We start from the raw sequence: 18,778 nt of genomic DNA, 5'->3' as shown, positions 1-18,778 counted from the left end.
TACACTCTTTAGAAAGCACCAGCAGGCTGAAATATTATATAGTACGTCCGGTTGAAATGTGCGCGAAGATTGTGGTTTCTACTGTGTCTTCAGTGGTTCAAGAATTCGTTTATTCCCGAGTTACAATTGAGTAAACATCGTCGACTATACTTTATCCCTTACACTTTTCAGATCAGCGAGGATGACAGAGTACAAGCTAATATATTTCAACGTTATGGGATTGGGAGAGCCCATAAGGTACCTTCTGAGTTACGGCGGCGTTCAGTTTGAAGATGTCCGGTTGGATCACGGTTCCAGCGAGTGGACCAAGTTGAAACCAAGTGTGTACCTACTGATAACGAGCCCTTGAATATTCTACTTGACTCGACCACCAGTTTGCGACACGAACAGTGATTGGACCGTTTTTTGCAGCGACACCTTTCGGCCAGATGCCCGTTCTGGAAATCGACGGCAAGCCTTACTCGCAAACATTGCCTATTTGCCGTTACCTCGCCAAACAGTTTAATCTGCTTGGCAATACGGATTTGGATACCTTGCAGATCGACGCCATCGCGAACGCTCTTCACGACTTCCGGAAGCGTAAATATTGATCCCTTCGCCTAGGCAAAATTGGTTCCTTTCTATTCCGCGTACTTTCGGAAATAACGTTAAATCCCGCCGTGACTCTGCGCCGCTGTCGGTGATAAGACTGATAAGCCTCCCCCTTTTCTTTTGCAGAGGCGGTGTCCTATTATTATAGGGAACCAGATCCAGTTTTGAAGGCGAAGAAAAGGGAGGAAGTATTCACGAGCGTGATACCATATTATTTGGGAAAGCTCGAGGAACTGGCTAAGAACAATGGCGGGTATTTGCACGGTGGTCAAGTGAGTGTATGTTATTTGTTGAAGTGCGTTTGTTTAAAATTGATTTCGACTGTTTTAAAACTTCTTGTTTAGTTGAATTACGCGGACCTCTTCTTCGTCGCCATTTCGGATTCATTGAGCACGGCCTACGAATCTGATATTACGAACGATAAACCGCATTTGAAGGCTCTGAAAGAGAAGGTCTTAGCGATTCCAAGTATCAAGGCTTGGGTGGAGAAGAGACCCAAGCTGACCTTTTAATACTTCACGAACTTCGCTCAAGTTTTCGTAAAATTAATGTTAAGCGAGCATTTTTATACGCGTACTGTAAAAATATAGCGATATTAAGCCTGAAGCTTTGAATTTTGCTTGTCAGTATCACAGTCACCCATAATTTTGCTCGAAGGTAATTTGAATCTGCCGCCGCTCGCCGAGATTCCGAGTTCTACCTTATCGACTGTCGCGCAAGTCGTGGTCAAACATTTTATCAAAACAATGTCCATTAATTTGTAACTGCTAGGTCCGCCCTTTTAATAACAAAATTCAATAAGTCCCTTGAAAAATTTTAAATTCCAAGGCACGCAATGGTCAAATTCCTTCGAATCTGGAGAACGTGACCCGTTGACCCATTTAAATCGATCAATGTTCGCGCGAACCTCTTCGCACATTCTTCGCCTCTTTTCTAAGAAGTTTCAAACAAAAAGGTACAGACACGCGTCTATTAATTAACGCCCGAGGACTGGAATAGCGAATTAAAAGCCGCTAGCGAAAGAGAGCCGGTTGAAAAGTGCGTGAAATGGCGCGTTTGGCCGTGGCGGCAACTGGCGGCGGGGAGGCCAATCAGCGGTCTCGAATGATCGCTGCGCGAGTGGGGATGCGCGAGCGTTGTCGTAGCCGCGGAGCCGTCAGTGTGCGCGCCGCGGAGAGCCAGATAGACAGACATCTTGTAGTAGAATTTAGCGGCGTGGTGTTTTCGACCGTGAGTGTCGGTGTCACGGTATCGCGTAGCGGTGCTCGTCATTACGGTGTCGTCGCCGTCGCCGTTGTCGTGCTGGTCATCGTCGCGTTCGCCGTCATCATTGTCGTTGCCCTTGTCGTTGTCGTCGCCGTCGTCGTTGTCGTCGTCGTGCCGTGCTCGCCGTCGTGCCGTGGTCGTTCTCCCTGTGCTCACACGCCGTCGCGATCGTTGTCGCCGTTGCCCTCCGCCACCTCTACGTATTCATCGAGAGTCCTCGTTCGGCGGCTGTTGTTTCCTCGGAAGGCACGGGAAGATCGTGCAACTGCTCCGTGTGGTGGTACCGTGGTCGCGAGGCCCCGTCGGTGCTGGCCGTGCAGCTCGCGTGGTCCAGCGATCCAGTTACTCGCCCCGCAAAAGGCGTTGGTGGTACCTTACGTCCGGCAGAGGGAGAGAGAGATAGAGAGAGATAGAGATATATAGAGAGAGAGAGAGTGAGGGGGAGAGAGAGAGAGAGTGAGAGAGAGAGAGAGAGAGAGAGAGAGGAAGAGAGAGGTAGAGCGAGAGCGTGAGGGAGAAAGCGAGACAGCAGAGGCAGAAGGATAGTGGAAGAAGGAGGACAGAGGAGTACTTGGTCGGACGGTGTGTCGTAAACACACCGGGGGGAGCGAGAAGGACACGGTGCGCAATAATTTCTCTCGCTCTGCGAACGCCCAGTGAAGAACGGTTCGGAGCCACCGATGTGCCGCACCGTGCGATAACTTCCGTCACCTCTCCGATCCCCGTCTCTCCTCCCTCTCCAACTCCGCGCGTGTGTATGTGTGTGTGCCGCGCCGGGCTCTCGAGGTGAAAATACCGCCCTCTCCTTCCACCCAACCCCCCCGTTTGTGAGAGGAAGGTGCTACATCCTCCTGCGAGTGACTACGGCCAGAGGAACAAGAAGAAGACGAGGGAGAAAAAAAAATTACACCGAGCGCAAGTGTGACACCGCCGACCGCACGTAGAAGAGAGAGAGAGAGGCCGATCCTGCGGATCAGGGCTGCGAACGAGTGTAATAGGAGACGAGAGAAAGAGAGAGAGAGAGAGAGAGAGAGAGAGAGAGTGAGCGAGAGGCCGGTGCCCACCCGTCAACCATCCTGATACAGCATGACCTCGAACAACTCGCAACAGAAGCTCTCCACGACGGAACGGGTGATCAAAAGTAAGCGATACGGAATATTTTTCATACAACTCGATCGCGACCGGTGGCCGAGCGTTTCGCTGCGTGCAATCCGTATGCGCTCCGGCCACCTTCGCTCGCACCGTGTATATACGTGTATAACGCGCGATCTCTCTCGCGTCGCGTGCGTGTGTGTGTGTGTGTGTGCGTGGCCCTGCGGCCCCGTCTCTTTTCCGGCCACCTCGGTCGGTACGTCAGTTCCCTCCGCGTTTCACGCTCATCGTTACGTTCCCTCCCCCGTCCCGACTCTTTCTCGCATTCAAAATAATCGCGACACCACCCCGGGCACCATTTAAAACGCTGTCCAGCTCGATCGGAGCGTGGCACAGTGTGACGTCACGTACGCTTGCGAGAAAGAAGGTAGGCGCGTCAAAACACGTCGCGTGTCGTACAAGATTGATTTTCTTCGTGGCTTCGCGGCGCCATTGCTATCGACCTGCCACGGCATTCTCACTGACCCTCCGAACCACGCTTTGCCACCCATAATTCTCCCTTGTACGCTTCCTACGTACACCGGGAATTTGCGCTCGTAAAACGTCGGGACGCTCGTCCTTCGGCACCCGACCGCCCGACATCCCGGTTTCTCTCTCCCTCCCCCCCTACCTTGCAACCTAACCTAATTCGCGTTTCGCCCGTCAACCCCGCCTCCCCCGCCATCTTCTCGTCCGCAGAGCGGTGCGTCTCGCGCGGCTAGCCCCGTTTCCACGAGGTCGAGGAACGGAATCGTCTCGAGGACGCGGCACGCCGACGATTTCGCCGTCTGGACGCTCGTAGAGCTGTCTTCGTCGCCGTCGAACAGCTGACCGGCCCCGCTCCGCGTGTACATACGCGCGCTAATGCGTGGCTGTTGTAAATACGCGTCCCGCTCGGGGAGCCGGCCATTGGCGTCCGCGTAGAATGCATAGATCTTCCCCGCAGCGGGGGTGTCGAAAATGAGACTCGTTTTCTTTTTTGGCATTCGGCGTCCCCTACGTCCCCCTCTCCGCCGCGACGCTTTTTCGAGCGACCTCCTTTCCATTCTCGCGGAATAATTAATATCTCGGCTTCTTCTCGCCGGGGGAGCCCGAAAAATGCGGTCAGAAATGCCAGCCGCGAATTTCGTCGATGCTTCTCGTTAGAAGGGGGTCTATCGCGATGACCCAGATCCGCGGTAAACTTAATATTCATCGGTTTCAGCGGCGCCTTTCCGTTTTAGAGCGTACAGTGTTTCCGGTCGCTGACCCTGGCCGACCGGTTGGCGGTTCTAGCGTGCACTATTGACGGCACATCTCGCTGCACGCACAATAGGCGACCCCTCCGAGTATTTTTACTTCCATTTTACGCGGGGGCACGCGCCGGAGCATTGTCTGCCTCCTTCCCGGTGCAGGCGTGCCCTTTTTAGCCGAGGAGGCGTGCTGACCCACATTGCTGCCGAAAAGGGGAACTGGTTAAGGACGTACAGGTGGCAGGCACTCGGGGTCGTCGACCTTTATTGCGTGGCGCCCTCCGCGTGTTTTTCTTTCCCCCTCCCAGCACGGTGGATCCTTTTTCTCCTCGCGTTTAAAAGCTGCTTTACTTCTACTTAGTTCGCAGTCTCTTCTTCATGTTAAGTTTCGCTCTATTTTCATGCTAATACAGTTCTTGTCGATAGCACACAGGGTGTCAATGTACATCTACAGTGGCTCACAGCCATAATCGTGCACTCTTTAAAATCGCATAACTTTTTTAAAATTAATCCAAACGACTTGAGTTTTTTTTAGAAGCTAGGGGGATTAGTTTGCTAAGCGACGTGATTCGTCGTTTTGAAAAAAATGCAGTTGGTCGGCAAAATAAATAAATAAATAGCAAAAAAAATAGAAAAGTTCGTTTTTTTCAACTTTTCTCTGTGAGCCTGTATTGAAAATTCAAGAAAACCCGTTTGTAGATCGAAGCAAGTTGTATACGTGTCTAAAATTTCATGAAAATCGGTTAACGTTGCTCTGAGCTACAAACGCTTAAAGATCGCAGAATAAGGTCGAGAATCGCTGATTTTCGGAATTTTCGGACCTTATTCTGCGATCTTTTCTGCGTGAAATTCGGAAGGTAGATTGTTTTCATGACGTAGACACCCACTAAGGAAGGATTTTTGGAAATTCCATCTCCAAGAGGATGAAAAGCGGTAATATGTATTTTCTCCAACTCTCTAATATCTCCTAGGCCCGATTAGATATCAACTTGGTTCTTGCTCACAAATATTACCCACACAAATGCCTAAACACCAATTTCAGGATTTTGCCCTAATCAGCCTCTAAGAGGGTGGTGAAAAGGGGTGAATTGTGTTTTCATGGAGTCCTTAAGCGGGGATTCTCGTCTAACAGCCCCAAAAATAACTGACACTTAAGAATTTTTTTTTAAAAAACTGTTGGTCATATTGGATTAAACTCTTTCGGGATATAATGAGGCATCTTTAAACTTGCAGAAAATATTTTTGTAATGTTCATCCTTCTTATTATTTATGAATCATTATCTGATTGCAAAAAAATAGAAGTTTCGTAGTTAGATAGTTTACGCTGAGATTGGTCCACTTTAAAGAAAAAAAATGAAAAATTGAAAGAGTTATAGCGTTTGAAGGAAAAAGTAAGTTTTTTCCTTAGACAAAGTTCTCATATTATTCTTTATATCGACGAAAAAAGTATTATAAATAAAAACTAAAACTAAAATTTTAGGTCCAGTACGCTATAACCGATGACAACATCGTCGAAGAGCTTAACACGATGCCACAATAGTTAATAAATAACAAAAAGGAAGGACATAAAAAAAATCTACAAGTTTAAAGATGCCTCCTTATATCCCAAAAGAGTTTAATGCAATATTAACAATAGTTTTTTTTTTAAAAATTCATAAATTTCAGGGGCTATTACACGAGAAGCCTCTCTTAATATCTCTCAGGCCCAAAGCGAAGCGCGGGGGTATTTTGCTAGTTGTGTATATTTACGTCTGACCTACAGCCACTGATCGTTTAAAGTTTTCGATTCGTCATCACCCCGCAGCTTAGATAATCGATCCAGCTCGAATTCCAATCGAGCCCCCAGACGCCAAGGAACACAATCCCAGTCGTCGAAGCTGAATCACGAGCAGCTCCGCATAAAACGAAATTAAATGCGAATAGTCATCGCGTCGGTCACGCGTGCGACCGCGAACCATCAACCACCGAATATAACTCATTGTCGTGACGCGAAAATATCGTAATTTGGAGTGTCTCCAAGCGCGGCTGATGATTAATGATTTTTAACAAGCCCCTCGCTAGCCTACCACATGTTAATCAGACTCAATGGCGCGGTCAATGGAGACAGGCAAGCCCATTTGTCCCTCGACACGCTTCTCGCGCTTCTTTTATCTCCTCGCACCCTCTAATGAAGGATTCGAGACGCGACCGCCTCGAATTAGTTAGCTCGGCTCCCATTCGACGTCGTTACTTCGATTCCGCTTATTCAGCGCAACGGTGGATCTCGTAATAATTCCGTGTCGCTGAAAGAGTCTGAGGTCACGCTCCGAAACTGGAGCTAGGCTCCTCTGCTCCCTCGGATCGGAGTCGTTGGATCGGTAACGGGGAAAGAGAGTAAACGGCGTGGATCTAGAGACGCGGTAGCGTCTCGACGCCAAGTACAGGAAAGAAAATACAGAAAAGACACCCTGTATCATTTACTCGTCGCCGGGCTATGCCAATCTAACCTGAAACTTATTTCATTAATAACTCATCACGCCTGCAATATTTCCTAAATTTAAAGGCACTTTTCTGATGTAAACCGCATATAAGCTTTCGAATAAGACCAATTTCAATAATATCCATAAAAAACTTGAAAAAAGTAAAAAAATTACGCCAAGTACATGGAATCAAATAAATCACAAAGAATAGAAGGTAATAATAATTACAAAATAAAAAAATATATGAAATCAAAATGAGCTGCGAGTACATAAAGGTAAAGATAAATACAAATAAATATTTTAATACGAATAAATATTTTATTCAAAATACTTGGCGCTGCGTCCCGAATTGGTGTCGCTAAACTGAATAAATATGTGTAAATTGCATTAATCTTTTTCTTTCTTTCTTGCGTGTGCGTTCATGAATGTGTGCGTGCGCATATGCTACGTATGACATTAGAATTAAATAAATGTTGAATAAATCTGACTGCGTTTCTAATATGTATATGTTTATGTATTTTAGATTATAAGGGAGTTATTTTAAATTATTAATACGAGGACAATTAACATTTCTTCTGTTTCGCAGCGCCAAGTATTTTGAATAAAATCTTTATTCGTATTAAAATATTTATTTGTATTTATCTTTACCTTTATGTACGTGCAGCTCATTTTGATTTCACATCTTCTTTTATTTTATAATTATTATTATCTTCTATTTTTTGTGATTTATTTGATTTCATGTACTTGGCGTAATTTTTTTACTTTTTCGAATTATTTTAGACCGCGACGACAGGGTGCGCGACGCATTTCACTTTCCCCCACGTCCCCTTCGAAAGGGTGGTTGGCCAATTACCGAATTTAAAAGGCATCGCGTTACAACGGCTCTTGCGTTACCGAGTTAATGTTTCTCCAGTCTAATTGAGTGCTCGGACGGGTCGTCCTCTACGATGTCTCTGCGCCCTGGAGAAACTTAAGCGCGCCAGCACGCCTCGACCTGCGATTTGATCCGCGAGCCGGCCACCTTGCCAGCCCGGACACGTGCCCGAACGATTGCCCCGATAATTGCCTGTTGACTGAATTACACTGGCAAATTATGGGCGTGCCGTCGATTATCGAAGGGGATATTGTCTCCCTGAAGCCGCTTTTCGGCGCCCGGACCCTCGGTCTTTTATTTATCATGTTCCCCTTTCCATTTTTTTTTTATTTATTTATTCCATCGCGGCCCCACTTGCCACCAGGCAACCTCGAATTAAATATAGAATTCTGATTGTTCCGGGGCTTGATGGACAGAGGGTGGCACCTTTCCTTTTTCCGATGCGGGTGGAAGTTGGATTGCCGATATTGTTCCTTTCAACCTGATACAGCTCTCCGTTGGACGAAGTGGGCCAGCTTCCTCTGAATTTATACAAACACACCTCTGAACCGTCGTAGGCTGTCAAGGAGGCAATAAATATTAAGCGTGGTAGGTCGATATAAAATTGATCGAGCTGGTAATGGGGGGGACTGCGACAGCGGGGCGGTTAATCCCGCGATTTCAAAACAGATGCCTGTCCTGGGGTTGGATCACTCGGGGTAGGAATATTTCGCGTTGAATATTGGAACGCGCCGCGGCACAGGGGCGCATTAATCTAGGAATCTGCATCATTCGACTCGTAACTACCTAGAGAGCGGGGCTAACGTTGTTGCGTTATTTATTAAACGCGAGACTATTCCGCTCCGCGACGATCCTGCATGTGTGCGTGCGTGTCATTATTTGCCAACCAGTGGCGGTCTATAAATATTTTCATAGCTTCATAATGCCTGCCTTCGTAAGCTATTTTCGTTGCTCGAGCCGCTTGCCGATCGTTTCCCGACATCCAAGCGAATAAACGATAGCCACCGACTCCACCTGAACGTCCGCGATCCCGTTGCTCCTCGGTAGACACGTGCTTGCGCAAAGATTTTTTCGCTGGGGTTCATCTGGGGGTGCAGGCTCGACCCTTTCTTCTCCTGGAACTGAAAAAGGAGACGAAGGTGCTAGGGAGGCTGACGGGTTTCTGGAGTTCGAAGGTGTTTTCGCTGGTGTAATTCGGTATCTCGAATTTGTAATTTGTAATTGATTACATTGCTTTGAAAATTTATTTGCGAAGAGTAAGGATGCTGGCAGTCTCGAGCCTCTATTTTATATTTCATATAAAATATAAATTATACACACGGGGGGGTTTCAGTTTCACGACTCAATAGCTATCCCGTGTTTTTGCCGATTCGATCGTTGAGGGATCGAACGAGCTGCGACGGAAGAATTTCTGGCGAATGTTAATCGCACGCAGCGCCGGCACGTGTTCGCCATTCACACGGCGTCTGATAAGATCGCAGGTAGCCGGGGAAACAGTAATCACGATAATAATATCGGAACGTGTTTCAGCATCTGTGACCTCGTTCCCTCTGAATAAACGTTGTTTTTCTCGCCGCCGTGCCGTGCCAGTTGTTTCAATTAGCTCGCGAATAAAATCTCGCGGGTAGGAAATCGATGCGCCCGCGGGGCGAACGGTAGGCGATCAGAGGGAAAGTGCCATTGAGAAGGCCGAATGCTAATCGCGATCACCGCGACCAGATACGGTGCAGCGTCTGTGACCCAGAATTCGGGGCAGAAACGAATATTGATGTCCGTTCCCCGGGTAACACCGGGCCGAAGAATAAAAGTCGCGGTGACTCTGGGACCCGAGGGAATTCTTGGCAGCGTATTCAAAACAACGCCTTCGAGCCTGCTCGATACGCTGATTTAGGAAAGCTACACTCCGCTCCGATCGGCCTCGTTGAATTTCTGATCGACCCACGCGAGCAAAATGCCGCGTCTATTAACACACTCAACATCATCCGCGCTATTCTTTGTCAAAAGACACCTGCTCCCGTCCCAGAATATATTCACTTTGGAATAAAGAGAAAAAAAAAGACCACCTCCGAATACTTAAACTCTCCTCAAGCTGCCAGTAACAACTCCTCCAAGATCCTATTAATTACCTCCACACGTCCCACTATTACACCCCCACACTTCCGCACCAATTCAACAGCAGAGCATTTTCAATGGGTGAGTTACAAAGCCGAATTCTCCCCGCGCAGCCCGAAAGTATGAGAGATTCTATGCCGAGGGTAACTCGTTCCCCCCGAATTTAATTACCCTCGCAAACGTCACAATGAACGGAGCCGCGAGGAAGAAAAATAGGGGAGCAGAGTTCGCGGAGGTTTCGAGGGGGCAGGGTTGCTATAGTCGCTATAGTGGCCGGGTATAGTGAGCGGAGAGGATAACCCGGGGGCCCCGTGTGGCTCACGGCTGGGTGGAGTGTAATAATAGACACAAACTCATTTGGCTGGTCGGCCAACTACATTTGGCTCGGCCGTCGTCCACTGTTCCGCCCGTTCCTGTTCGCCGCTCGTGCCTTACCGGCGAAATTTTTGTTGACTTTACGAAAGAACAAATAAACACGGTGGGGGCTCTTCCTTGTTCTCCTTGGGTCTTTCAAACCACGCCACCTTTTGCGCGCCGCGACTTTCGGCGGGGGAGGATCGTCCCGAGCTCCGTTCCCTGTTCAGAGCATTCTCCACTGCGGGGTGGTTGCAAGGCAGAGGCTTGGAAAACTCCGCCGAGCCGTTCCGAGTTTGGCAGCTGGGCTGTTTGTTTACAATAAGCTGCTGCGAACGATCACTTCGCGAAGCGTTGTAGAATTGGGTGGTTGAAGTCGTTGGGGGAGGGTGGAGCTTTGATTTCGGGTGAATCGTTGGTATCGATAAGTGTGGATACTTGTCGTTTTTGCAACTCCACTTTGTAGTTTAGCCACAGTGTTGTGGTAGATTAGGGACGTTTTTAAGCGTCATTGCGAATCCTTCTCGAGTCCCAGGGCACGCGTCGATTTCACCCTAGCCTCCGCGCGTTCCTCGACCTCCCCTCTTCAACGTGAGCGACACGTCGCGTCGGATCGAGCTTCTATTTTCGTGGACAAACGATCGGTCGATGCCGGCCTCTCAAGGGCCATCTCTCGCGGCACAAAGGAGTCGGTCGGTTCAAGAGATTCGGTAAAATCGCCAAAGGTCGACGGCAGCGTGAAGAAAAGGGGTGGGGAGGAATCGGAGGCACCCCCCACGGGGGTTGGATGTCGCTGGAAATTCGCGGAATCGCCTCGAGTGCCCTCCCCCGCACGCGGGGATGAAGAATGCGCTTGGCATTTGAGTGGTTTTTCGTTGGAGAGTCTCACCAGCGATTAAGATTAACCCTCGGGGTTGAAGATTCTTGTTTCTGTATTGGCAGGTGAGCTAGCTCCCTTTCCGCTCCACTAAGGGACGAAGGAAATGCTTGACACACCCAGCGTGGACCATGGAATGTTTCGTATTTCTAGCTGTGTTCGATATTTTCTGCGTCAACTCAATTCTAATTGTCGCAACTACTTAGCAAGTGTTTAATGTTGATACAATGGGATATTATGAGAAATTACTGTGGGATTCGCAGGGAGGGAATTGGTTTTTAGAAATCGCTGCTGTTACTCAAGCTCGTGGAGCTTCTCTGTAGATCCGGGGTGTTTAATCGAACGTGAGATGTTGAATAAGACGTACCATTAGATTCCTTGCACGTTGCAAGCAGTTGATCGTTGCCGAGTCTATGAACGTCTTTACAAGGGATTTTGTCTTTCAGTTTGCAGAGATGTGTCTGATTGTAGCTCGTAATCGTTGCCTTCGACTCGAGGACTCGTTACGCGTTTAATCCATTGACACTGGGCGCATTGTTCGCTACAATTCACAGCCGTTTAGCGCCTCCCGCATTTCACACGGCCACGATGCGTCCTCGCATTATCGAGCTGCCGATTAAATAGTCTTCGCAGAAGTCCTAGAAATTCCCATTGGAACGCGAATCACCGCGATGTTCCCTAAGTCACTTAAAAGTTGCGACCGTTCATCCTCCACGCTACAAAATTCTCCATTCAAGTGGGTGAAGGTTGGAAGTTTATATGCGTAGGGATATTAGAAATCTGCGTTATGAGAGCAGAAAACAGAAGGATAACTTTTAATTTACCTATAATTAACGATATCGTGCTCCAGGTTCTCCTAAAAAAGTTTCAACAGGATCTCTCATGGTTCACAAGTTTCTCGACATATCAGTGGCTTTCAAAACTCCTTGAGACACTCGTAATCGTTAAACCTAATTAAGTCTTGCAAGATTTCTTGAGATTACCAAGACCTCTTGATTTCGAATTACTTGCTTCGGGAACTCTGGAAGTCTGCAGCTTTAGGACTCTGGGGCACTAGGACTTTAGAATTTTAGAGTTCTGAGATTTTAGTTCTGGGGGGCTCTGGGATACGAGCACCAAAGAATCTAAAAATTTAAGAATCTAGGAATCTAAGAATCCAAAAATTTAAGAATCTAAAAATTTAAGAATCAAAGAATTTAAGAATTTAAGAATTTAAGAATCTAAGAATTTAAGAATCTAAGAATTTAAGAATCTAAGAAACTAAGAATCCAAGAATTTAAGAATCTAAAAATTTAAGAATCAAAGAATTTAAGAATCTAAGAATTTAAGAATCTAAGAATTTAAGAATCTAAGAATTTAAGAATCTAAGAATTTAAGAATCTAAGAATTTAAGAATCTAAGAATTTAAGAATCTAAGAATTTGAGAATCTAAGAATTTAAGAATCTAAGAATTTAAGAATCTAAGAATTTAAGAATTTAAGAATTTAAGAATTTAAGAATTTAAGAATTTAAGAATTTAAGAATTTAAGAATTTAAGAATTTAAGAATTTAAGAATTTAAGAATTTAAGAATTTAAGAATTTAAGAATTTAAGAATCTAAGAATTTAAGAATCTAAGAATCTAAGAATTTAAGAATCTAAAAATTTAAGAATCTAAGAATTTAAGAATCTAAGAATTTAAGAATCTAAGATTCTAAGAATCTAAGAATCTAAGAATTTAAGAATTTAAGAATTTAAGAATTTAAGAATTTAAGAATCTAAGAATCTAAGAATTTAAGAATCTAAAAATTTACGAATCAAAGAATTTAAGAATTTAAGAATTTAAGAATTTAAGAATTTAAGAATTTAAGAATTTAAGAATTTAAGAATTTAAGAATCTAAGAATCTAAGAATCTAAGAATCTAAGAATTTAAGAATCTAAGAATTTTTAAATTTTAAAATTTAACATAAGAATCCAAATACTCGAGATATATAGGCCACCCGGACCTGAAACCCCTAGAAATCTAGAAATTTAGAAATTTAGCCCTCGACGACTGTAGACTCCCACAACTTGAGCACCCTTGAACTTACGAGCCCTAGAATTTTAGGACATTAGTACTCTAGCTCAGCAGAGAACTGGAGGGTGTCGATCTCAAGTTTCTCGTATTCGTTTCGATTCCAAGACGTCAGAAATTCTTATCACGTCCATTGTCTTTGGCGGTACGAAAGAAAAGGGGTTCGCGTGTGTAGTACGGTCGGCGCGCACACACGGACAAATCGGCTGGTTCTGGTGGGCGGGCAGGAAATTAAAACCCTCAATTAGTGCAACCTTGTAACCTTGTCAGCGAGTGTTCCTTCTCCTACAAGAATCGATACGACCCCTATAGACGCCCAAGTGGCGCGTTCGCCTTGTCAGATCCCGTTAGCAGCGCCCCAGAGAGAATCGACTTTTCGATTTAATCGCATTGCATCGGTGTCTTCCGTTCCGCGGGAAGACAATTATTTAACGCCTCGTGCCACGAAGAGAAACGTTTCACCCTCTCGTCATCCAGCGGTTCCAATTGCGCCTATCGATTCGAGCGACCTGAAATTTCTTCAAACAATTGCACCGACCTTTGCACCATGATGTAATGATATAAGGTGTGCTCGCTGACCGGCTCACTTTCGTCTTTTACTGCGCATTCCCAATTTCCGCAATTTTAAAATATGTATATATATGAATGCATATGCAAGTGTACAGACGCGTATCGAAATGTTGACAAATTCATTCTATCATATTGATTAACAATCCAATATAAAGGATCCTGGAAAGAGCACGTTATTGGCTAATTTGAAAAGGATGCGCAAGAGCACACCTTATATCCTTCCATCATGCTTCGCACCAAAAATCCCCACTCGTTCAAAAACTGAGCAAGGAATCTAAAGCTTCTCATAACCGAAGATTCATCAATCACTATCGCGAAATATCGGGAGATCTTGCCCAAGTTTTAATTAAAATTCCGTAGTTCCCCCGGTTCCCATGAGGCTAAGCCAACACCAACACCCGAAGCTGCATCGAATTTCTAAATCCCCGAAATAACGCAGGAATCACGCATGCACCTTAAATCCCACGAGCAACAGCCGATGGTATCAGAAAATCAAAATCCATGGATGTCTTACCGATAACCATCGACAGCACTCCCGCTTCACGTTCTATTATTCTGTTCGCAAAGGAGCGCTGCCTTTGCCTCGCACAGCGGCGTTTTTCCACCCCCGTCTTCGCTTAATTGGGAGACAGAAATAGGCGCGTGCTGCGTCGATACTCTTCTTCGTCCTGCGTCGATAGGATTCCCCGAACTGCTGGGCCCGAATGTTAGGATAACGGGGCCTTCAGTCGCGTGGGACTTAAGGTCTCTGGAAGCCTCTTAAGATCATCAGTGACCGTGGGGCCATTCTGATAGATCCTTAGACTGGCGGATTGAAGTTTGCGAAGGAGCGCCGACTAATCTTCCGCGACCTCGCACGACCCTCGCCGCGGAAGGTCGTACCTTCATTTAGCATAGCGTCGCTCGCAATGGAACCAGGTCATCGACGAAGGGCGCACGAATTCATTACGTGGCCCGTTTCTCGAACCCCACACGAAACACGTATATCTGATCGAGGCGAACAGCTTTCTCGTTTTCTCGAATTTAATCTGGCCCCTCGGCGCGATACCGTCCCCTTTCCCCCCCCCCCCTCCTCCCTCCCTGTGTAAAATGTTTTGGTTCCAACGAGTGGTGGGAGTGGTCGATCCCCAATGGGATCTGTGCGAGTGGTAACAGACTCGAAGCTATGCAAATTCCTTTTCTGATTAGCTCTCGCGTCATGGTCCATGAGCTGGAAATGGTCCATGGCAAAGTGCAGGGTCTTGAGTAGAATCTCTTTCTTACTCCCACGCACAGTGCTTGAATACCAGCCCATTCATATCCCCTGAATAATGTATGAGTTCCTTTTATTCTGTATCATCGTCGCTTAGTTTTCTGATTCCAACTCAACCTCCCCAGCTCCCAATAACAGATCAATCACGATCCATTCATACTTAAGGGGGTATTCTAGTCTAGACACTCGTTTTTGAACGTGATATTTGGAAATTAATTCTGGAAAACCTATCGCACCTACAGGGCAGGGGTTTTGCACGCGTATTTAGTAGTGTTTGAAGTATCAACACAAATTTTTGGAACGCATTATATTGAAATTTGTACAAGTTACACGCCGAAGCGCAGGTCATGCCATCAAAAACCGGCCCCATCGGGCGCGCGAATTGCGGCCGTCATAGTCATCTGAAACGAAAGTACCAAAGATTTTTTTAATCTATACGAGTGTAGTTATCGCCTGAACTAGATGTAACCAAGTCCGGATATTGTTACCGAAATCGCAGCTGTTTAAAAATTTATATTTGATTTTTCGACTTTTCTTGAGCTAAAACAAGGTGTGGGGGAGGTTGTATTAAAACTGTTGATATAATTCTAGTTCCGGCTATAGGTACAGATTCACTTTGAATGTGTGTGAAATTTTAGCTCAATCGGTCCAGTAGTTTTCGAGAAAAATGTGCGCCCGATCTAAAAAAATTGTTTCGAGAAAAACGCGATTAAAGTTTTTCATGCAGTGCGACCTATACGACTGAAGTTGCGGTAGATAACAACTAATTCCTGTAACTTATCCCTAATCTGGTATACCAGGACCGTAGAGGAAACCTTCCTGAGCTTCAAAAAAATTATGTTGGGCAGCTCTCTCTTCTCTGTTGGCAGTTACAGCCTCTTTAGATACAAGGGTCGAGGGAACGACTGCCGGCCACGCTGTGGCCTTGAGCCCCTAAAACTCTGGGAGTTTTTCGAATTTCACCTCAATATTTTAGAGACATATTTTCGAAACCCTAAAATATTTGAAAATCAAACAAAAAAAAATATAATTTTTTAGTAGAATACCCCTTAAAGGGAACCCTTCGCCCTATTCACGCATTCCCAAGCGACAGCAAAAGCCATCCCCCTCGGCATCGGCAGAATATCCGACGGAATCGTGTGGCTTCCTTCAAGCCCGTGAAACTCGTGCACGCCCCAGGAAGAGGCTTCGGACGAGCGGTTTCCAGGACACCGGTCCCGTTAATCGTCCTCCCGACTACGCAGGGATCGAGGTCACGCTAGGACACCAGCCCTTCGCATTCACGCATCAACAGGTGAACGATCGTCCTCGAGTTCTCAGCGCGTCCCTTGGAGGGATCCCTCTCCCTCTCGCTGCCGCTTCACGGGCGGCGAGGAAGTCCAGCCCGTGGCTAGCTGCTCGGGGTGGCCGTGCTTCCTCGACGAAGAAAGGGAGAAGTTGAAAGTTGTTGGGGAAAAGGGGGTCGGGGCAGAGGCCTGGCCACGAGGAGAGCGAGGGGCTGGGGTGAAAGGAGAGAGAAAGAGAGAGGCGGGGCACCGTGGCCAGATCAATACACACGGCCAACCCCGTAGTAACGCATAGAATACCTTATTCATAACATACCGCTGTTTTCTTTCAACCACCCCCACGCCACCCCCTCGGCCGTTGTGGTTAGCCTGTATTTACGTCGCGGTTGAAAAAGACGGAGGGGTCGGAGGGCCGGTCAAAGGAGAATCCACCCGAGAGCCTACGGGGATTACGAGCGAGACCTGGCCGTTTTCTTCTCGCTCGCTCGCTCGCCTCTGCGAGACGTTTAAGGCTCGGCTTAGCCCCGCGATCTGGGGAAACGGGGGTGCCATTGCTGCTGGAAGCCTGCACCAGTATCGGTTATACAGAGATCAACGGGCAAGGAAGATGCTTCGGTGCATCTGTGCTGATTCTTGCCTAGGTTCCCGGGTATTCTACACGATTTCGCCTGATTCGATCGTTCGCGGATTGTGCTTGTGGGTATGGAGGAGGATTGCAAGTGTCTGAATATTCACGTGGACTTGATTGAGGGAAAATTCTTATAGAGTACCTAAGTCGAGGACAGTCGGCTCACCTAATATAAAATAGCTATTAAAATTAATACTGGTGTTATTTATTTTATCAGAATAAAGCTAATATGTTCAGAATTATATGTTGATTCAGAAAAACTGGGCGATATTTGCTTTAAGGGGCCTCCCTACCTGAAAGGGAGCGCGATATTGGGGATTTTTTTTTAAGAGAAACCCTCAGATGATATTAATTGAAAACTTTATGCCTGTGTTTGTACATATTTAGGCAACATTAAAAAAAAAAATTAAAAAGAAGGGTGCCTAAGACGCGTTTTTCTCAAAACTATGTTTTTCGAATTGGTTAGCACGATATCTCAAAAACCAATCACCCCATTTACTTCAAACTTGGCGTATATCTTCAGTAGATGTCCCATTCTCGTTGGTACTAAAACTGAGTCGGTTTTTGCGAAATTAGACATTTGCGACTTAAAAAAACTGAATTTTTTGCAGAAATTGATGTCTATTTTACACGCTGCCATTTTTTTTTAATTTTCAGTATTTCTCATTTAATCTAGTTCAGGCGATAGCCGCACTCATACAGATTACACAAACTTCTAAATTTTCTATTTCAAACCACTACAACGGCTGATTTCATGCCATCAATACGCATATGTTATTTGTAAGGCGCTCCATTTGAAGCACTATAACTCCGGATGCAACCACTATTTTTGCATACAATTTTTTTTCCACATTCTCTAAGGATTGACAAATAAAGCCACAAAGCTGGGAGTAAAAAGATTGAATAGTTTTGTTTTAAAAAATTCCGAAAGTTCGCATCATTTTTCTTCCGTCAATGTAGGGAGATCCCTTAAGACAATATTTGCTGAGAATCGGTTTGAAAACTGAAGTTATGGCATCTGACCATCTCTCAAGGTGCTAGGACTTACCTAGATTTACCTTATATAAAATTCCGTTTATACTGGATGGATGTCCTTTCTCCACAAGTGTTAAAATCGAAGATGGACTGCGAAGAACTTTGCGGCTACTCCAGTGCATCTAGTATCTTCGTACCAATACAAAAGACTTGCGTCAAGCAGTCGTCAAGGTTCAAGATCCAGTCCACAAGTAGAGTACGCGTTTGCTGGGAAAGTGAGAGGAACGATGATGGAAGCGCAAGGTGTTTCACCTTATGGATCAAGCCCAAAGGTTGCTAATTGTTTAACCGTTCACCGGGCGCGTGGTCGTGGAATGAAAGGACGGTTCGTCACGCTTAATACGCGCTGTTAAATAATATTTCCCTGAATGAGGATCGCTGGAGCGATTAATCGCTCGAGGTTACGCGACGAGTCGTGGCGACGGTTCTAATGATTTTCACGCCGCCGCAACCGTTACGAAACTTTTAATTATATGAACTTCTCCGACCAGAATGACAGCTGGAACGCTGGCCTAACGTTACCGCGCGCATATACGTTCGCTGCTCTGTCTTATGACGCTCCCACGTTTGTTTGTAAATTACTGTCACTCTGCGACCCTGAAGCATCCATGCTCGGACTTGCTACAAGTAATCGAAAAGAAATCAAACGCGTCTCAAACCCATCATCATCTTCTTTCGAGTAGGTACTTAGCAGATTCTACGGACTTGAATGAATTTCCCCGAGACTTCTGCTTTAGGCGAACCGACACTTTAAGGATGTCGATGAAATCGACTCCCCCACTTAGCATCGAGACAAGCGCGATTCCTTTTATCCTTACCCGAGCCTCGAATCAGGATCTCCGCGCCAAGGTTATCGCAATTAACACGCTAAATATAAAACGGCCACGAAATCCCAGCGATTTTAAAATGCAAATTCACTGGTCGAGACGGAGGAAGAATCCGAACGTTCGCGTTTGGTAAACATGTGGTTTCGCATTTTTACGCACGGTGCCTCGCCGACATCATGAATTATTAACAATCGGGCGTCGAGTGTTTAATATTCAAGGGGCGGGAGGGCG

The 18,778-nt window shown here is 46.0% G+C and overlaps 2 protein-coding genes across 2 annotated transcripts in view; both read left to right on the top strand.

The window, feature by feature from the left end:
* Nucleotides 1-144: 144 nt before the first annotated feature.
* Nucleotides 145-1,197, top strand: Gsts4 (glutathione S-transferase S4). The gene is made up of 4 exons (XM_076816856.1): nucleotides 145-320; nucleotides 412-579; nucleotides 718-863; nucleotides 936-1,197. The coding sequence occupies exons 1-4, from the start codon at nucleotides 182-184 to the stop codon at nucleotides 1,101-1,103; spliced, it is 621 nt and encodes a 206-aa protein (XP_076672971.1). The 5' UTR covers nucleotides 145-181; the 3' UTR covers nucleotides 1,104-1,197.
* A 536-nt stretch (nucleotides 1,198-1,733) lies between these two features.
* LOC143371542 (serine/threonine-protein phosphatase 2B catalytic subunit 2) overlaps nucleotides 1,734-18,778 on the top strand; it is a 149,465-nt gene continuing 132,420 nt past the window's right edge. The window contains exon 1 of the mRNA XM_076816824.1: nucleotides 1,734-2,998. Coding sequence (XP_076672939.1) covers nucleotides 2,944-2,998 — 55 coding nt within the window. The 5' untranslated portion in view covers nucleotides 1,734-2,943. The remainder of the gene's footprint in view (nucleotides 2,999-18,778) is intronic.

This window comes from Andrena cerasifolii, chromosome 7 (genome assembly GCF_050908995.1).
Source record: "Andrena cerasifolii isolate SP2316 chromosome 7, iyAndCera1_principal, whole genome shotgun sequence".
NCBI lineage: Eukaryota > Metazoa > Arthropoda > Insecta > Hymenoptera > Andrenidae > Andrena > Andrena cerasifolii.
The sequence above is the reverse complement of the archived record's forward strand: the minus strand, read 5'-3'. Positions and strand labels throughout refer to the sequence as shown.

Excerpts from the sequence above, each read along its gene's own strand:
- Gsts4 (XM_076816856.1), top strand. The coding sequence starts at position 182 with ATGACAGAGTACAAGCTAATATATTTCAACGTTATGGGATTGGGAGAG. Across the intron at positions 321-411 it reads GTGGACCAAGTTGAAACCAA|CGACACCTTTCGGCCAGATG; the intron begins GTGTGTACCTAC and ends CGTTTTTTGCAG. Across the intron at positions 580-717 it reads TCTTCACGACTTCCGGAAGC|AGGCGGTGTCCTATTATTAT; the intron begins GTAAATATTGAT and ends TTTCTTTTGCAG.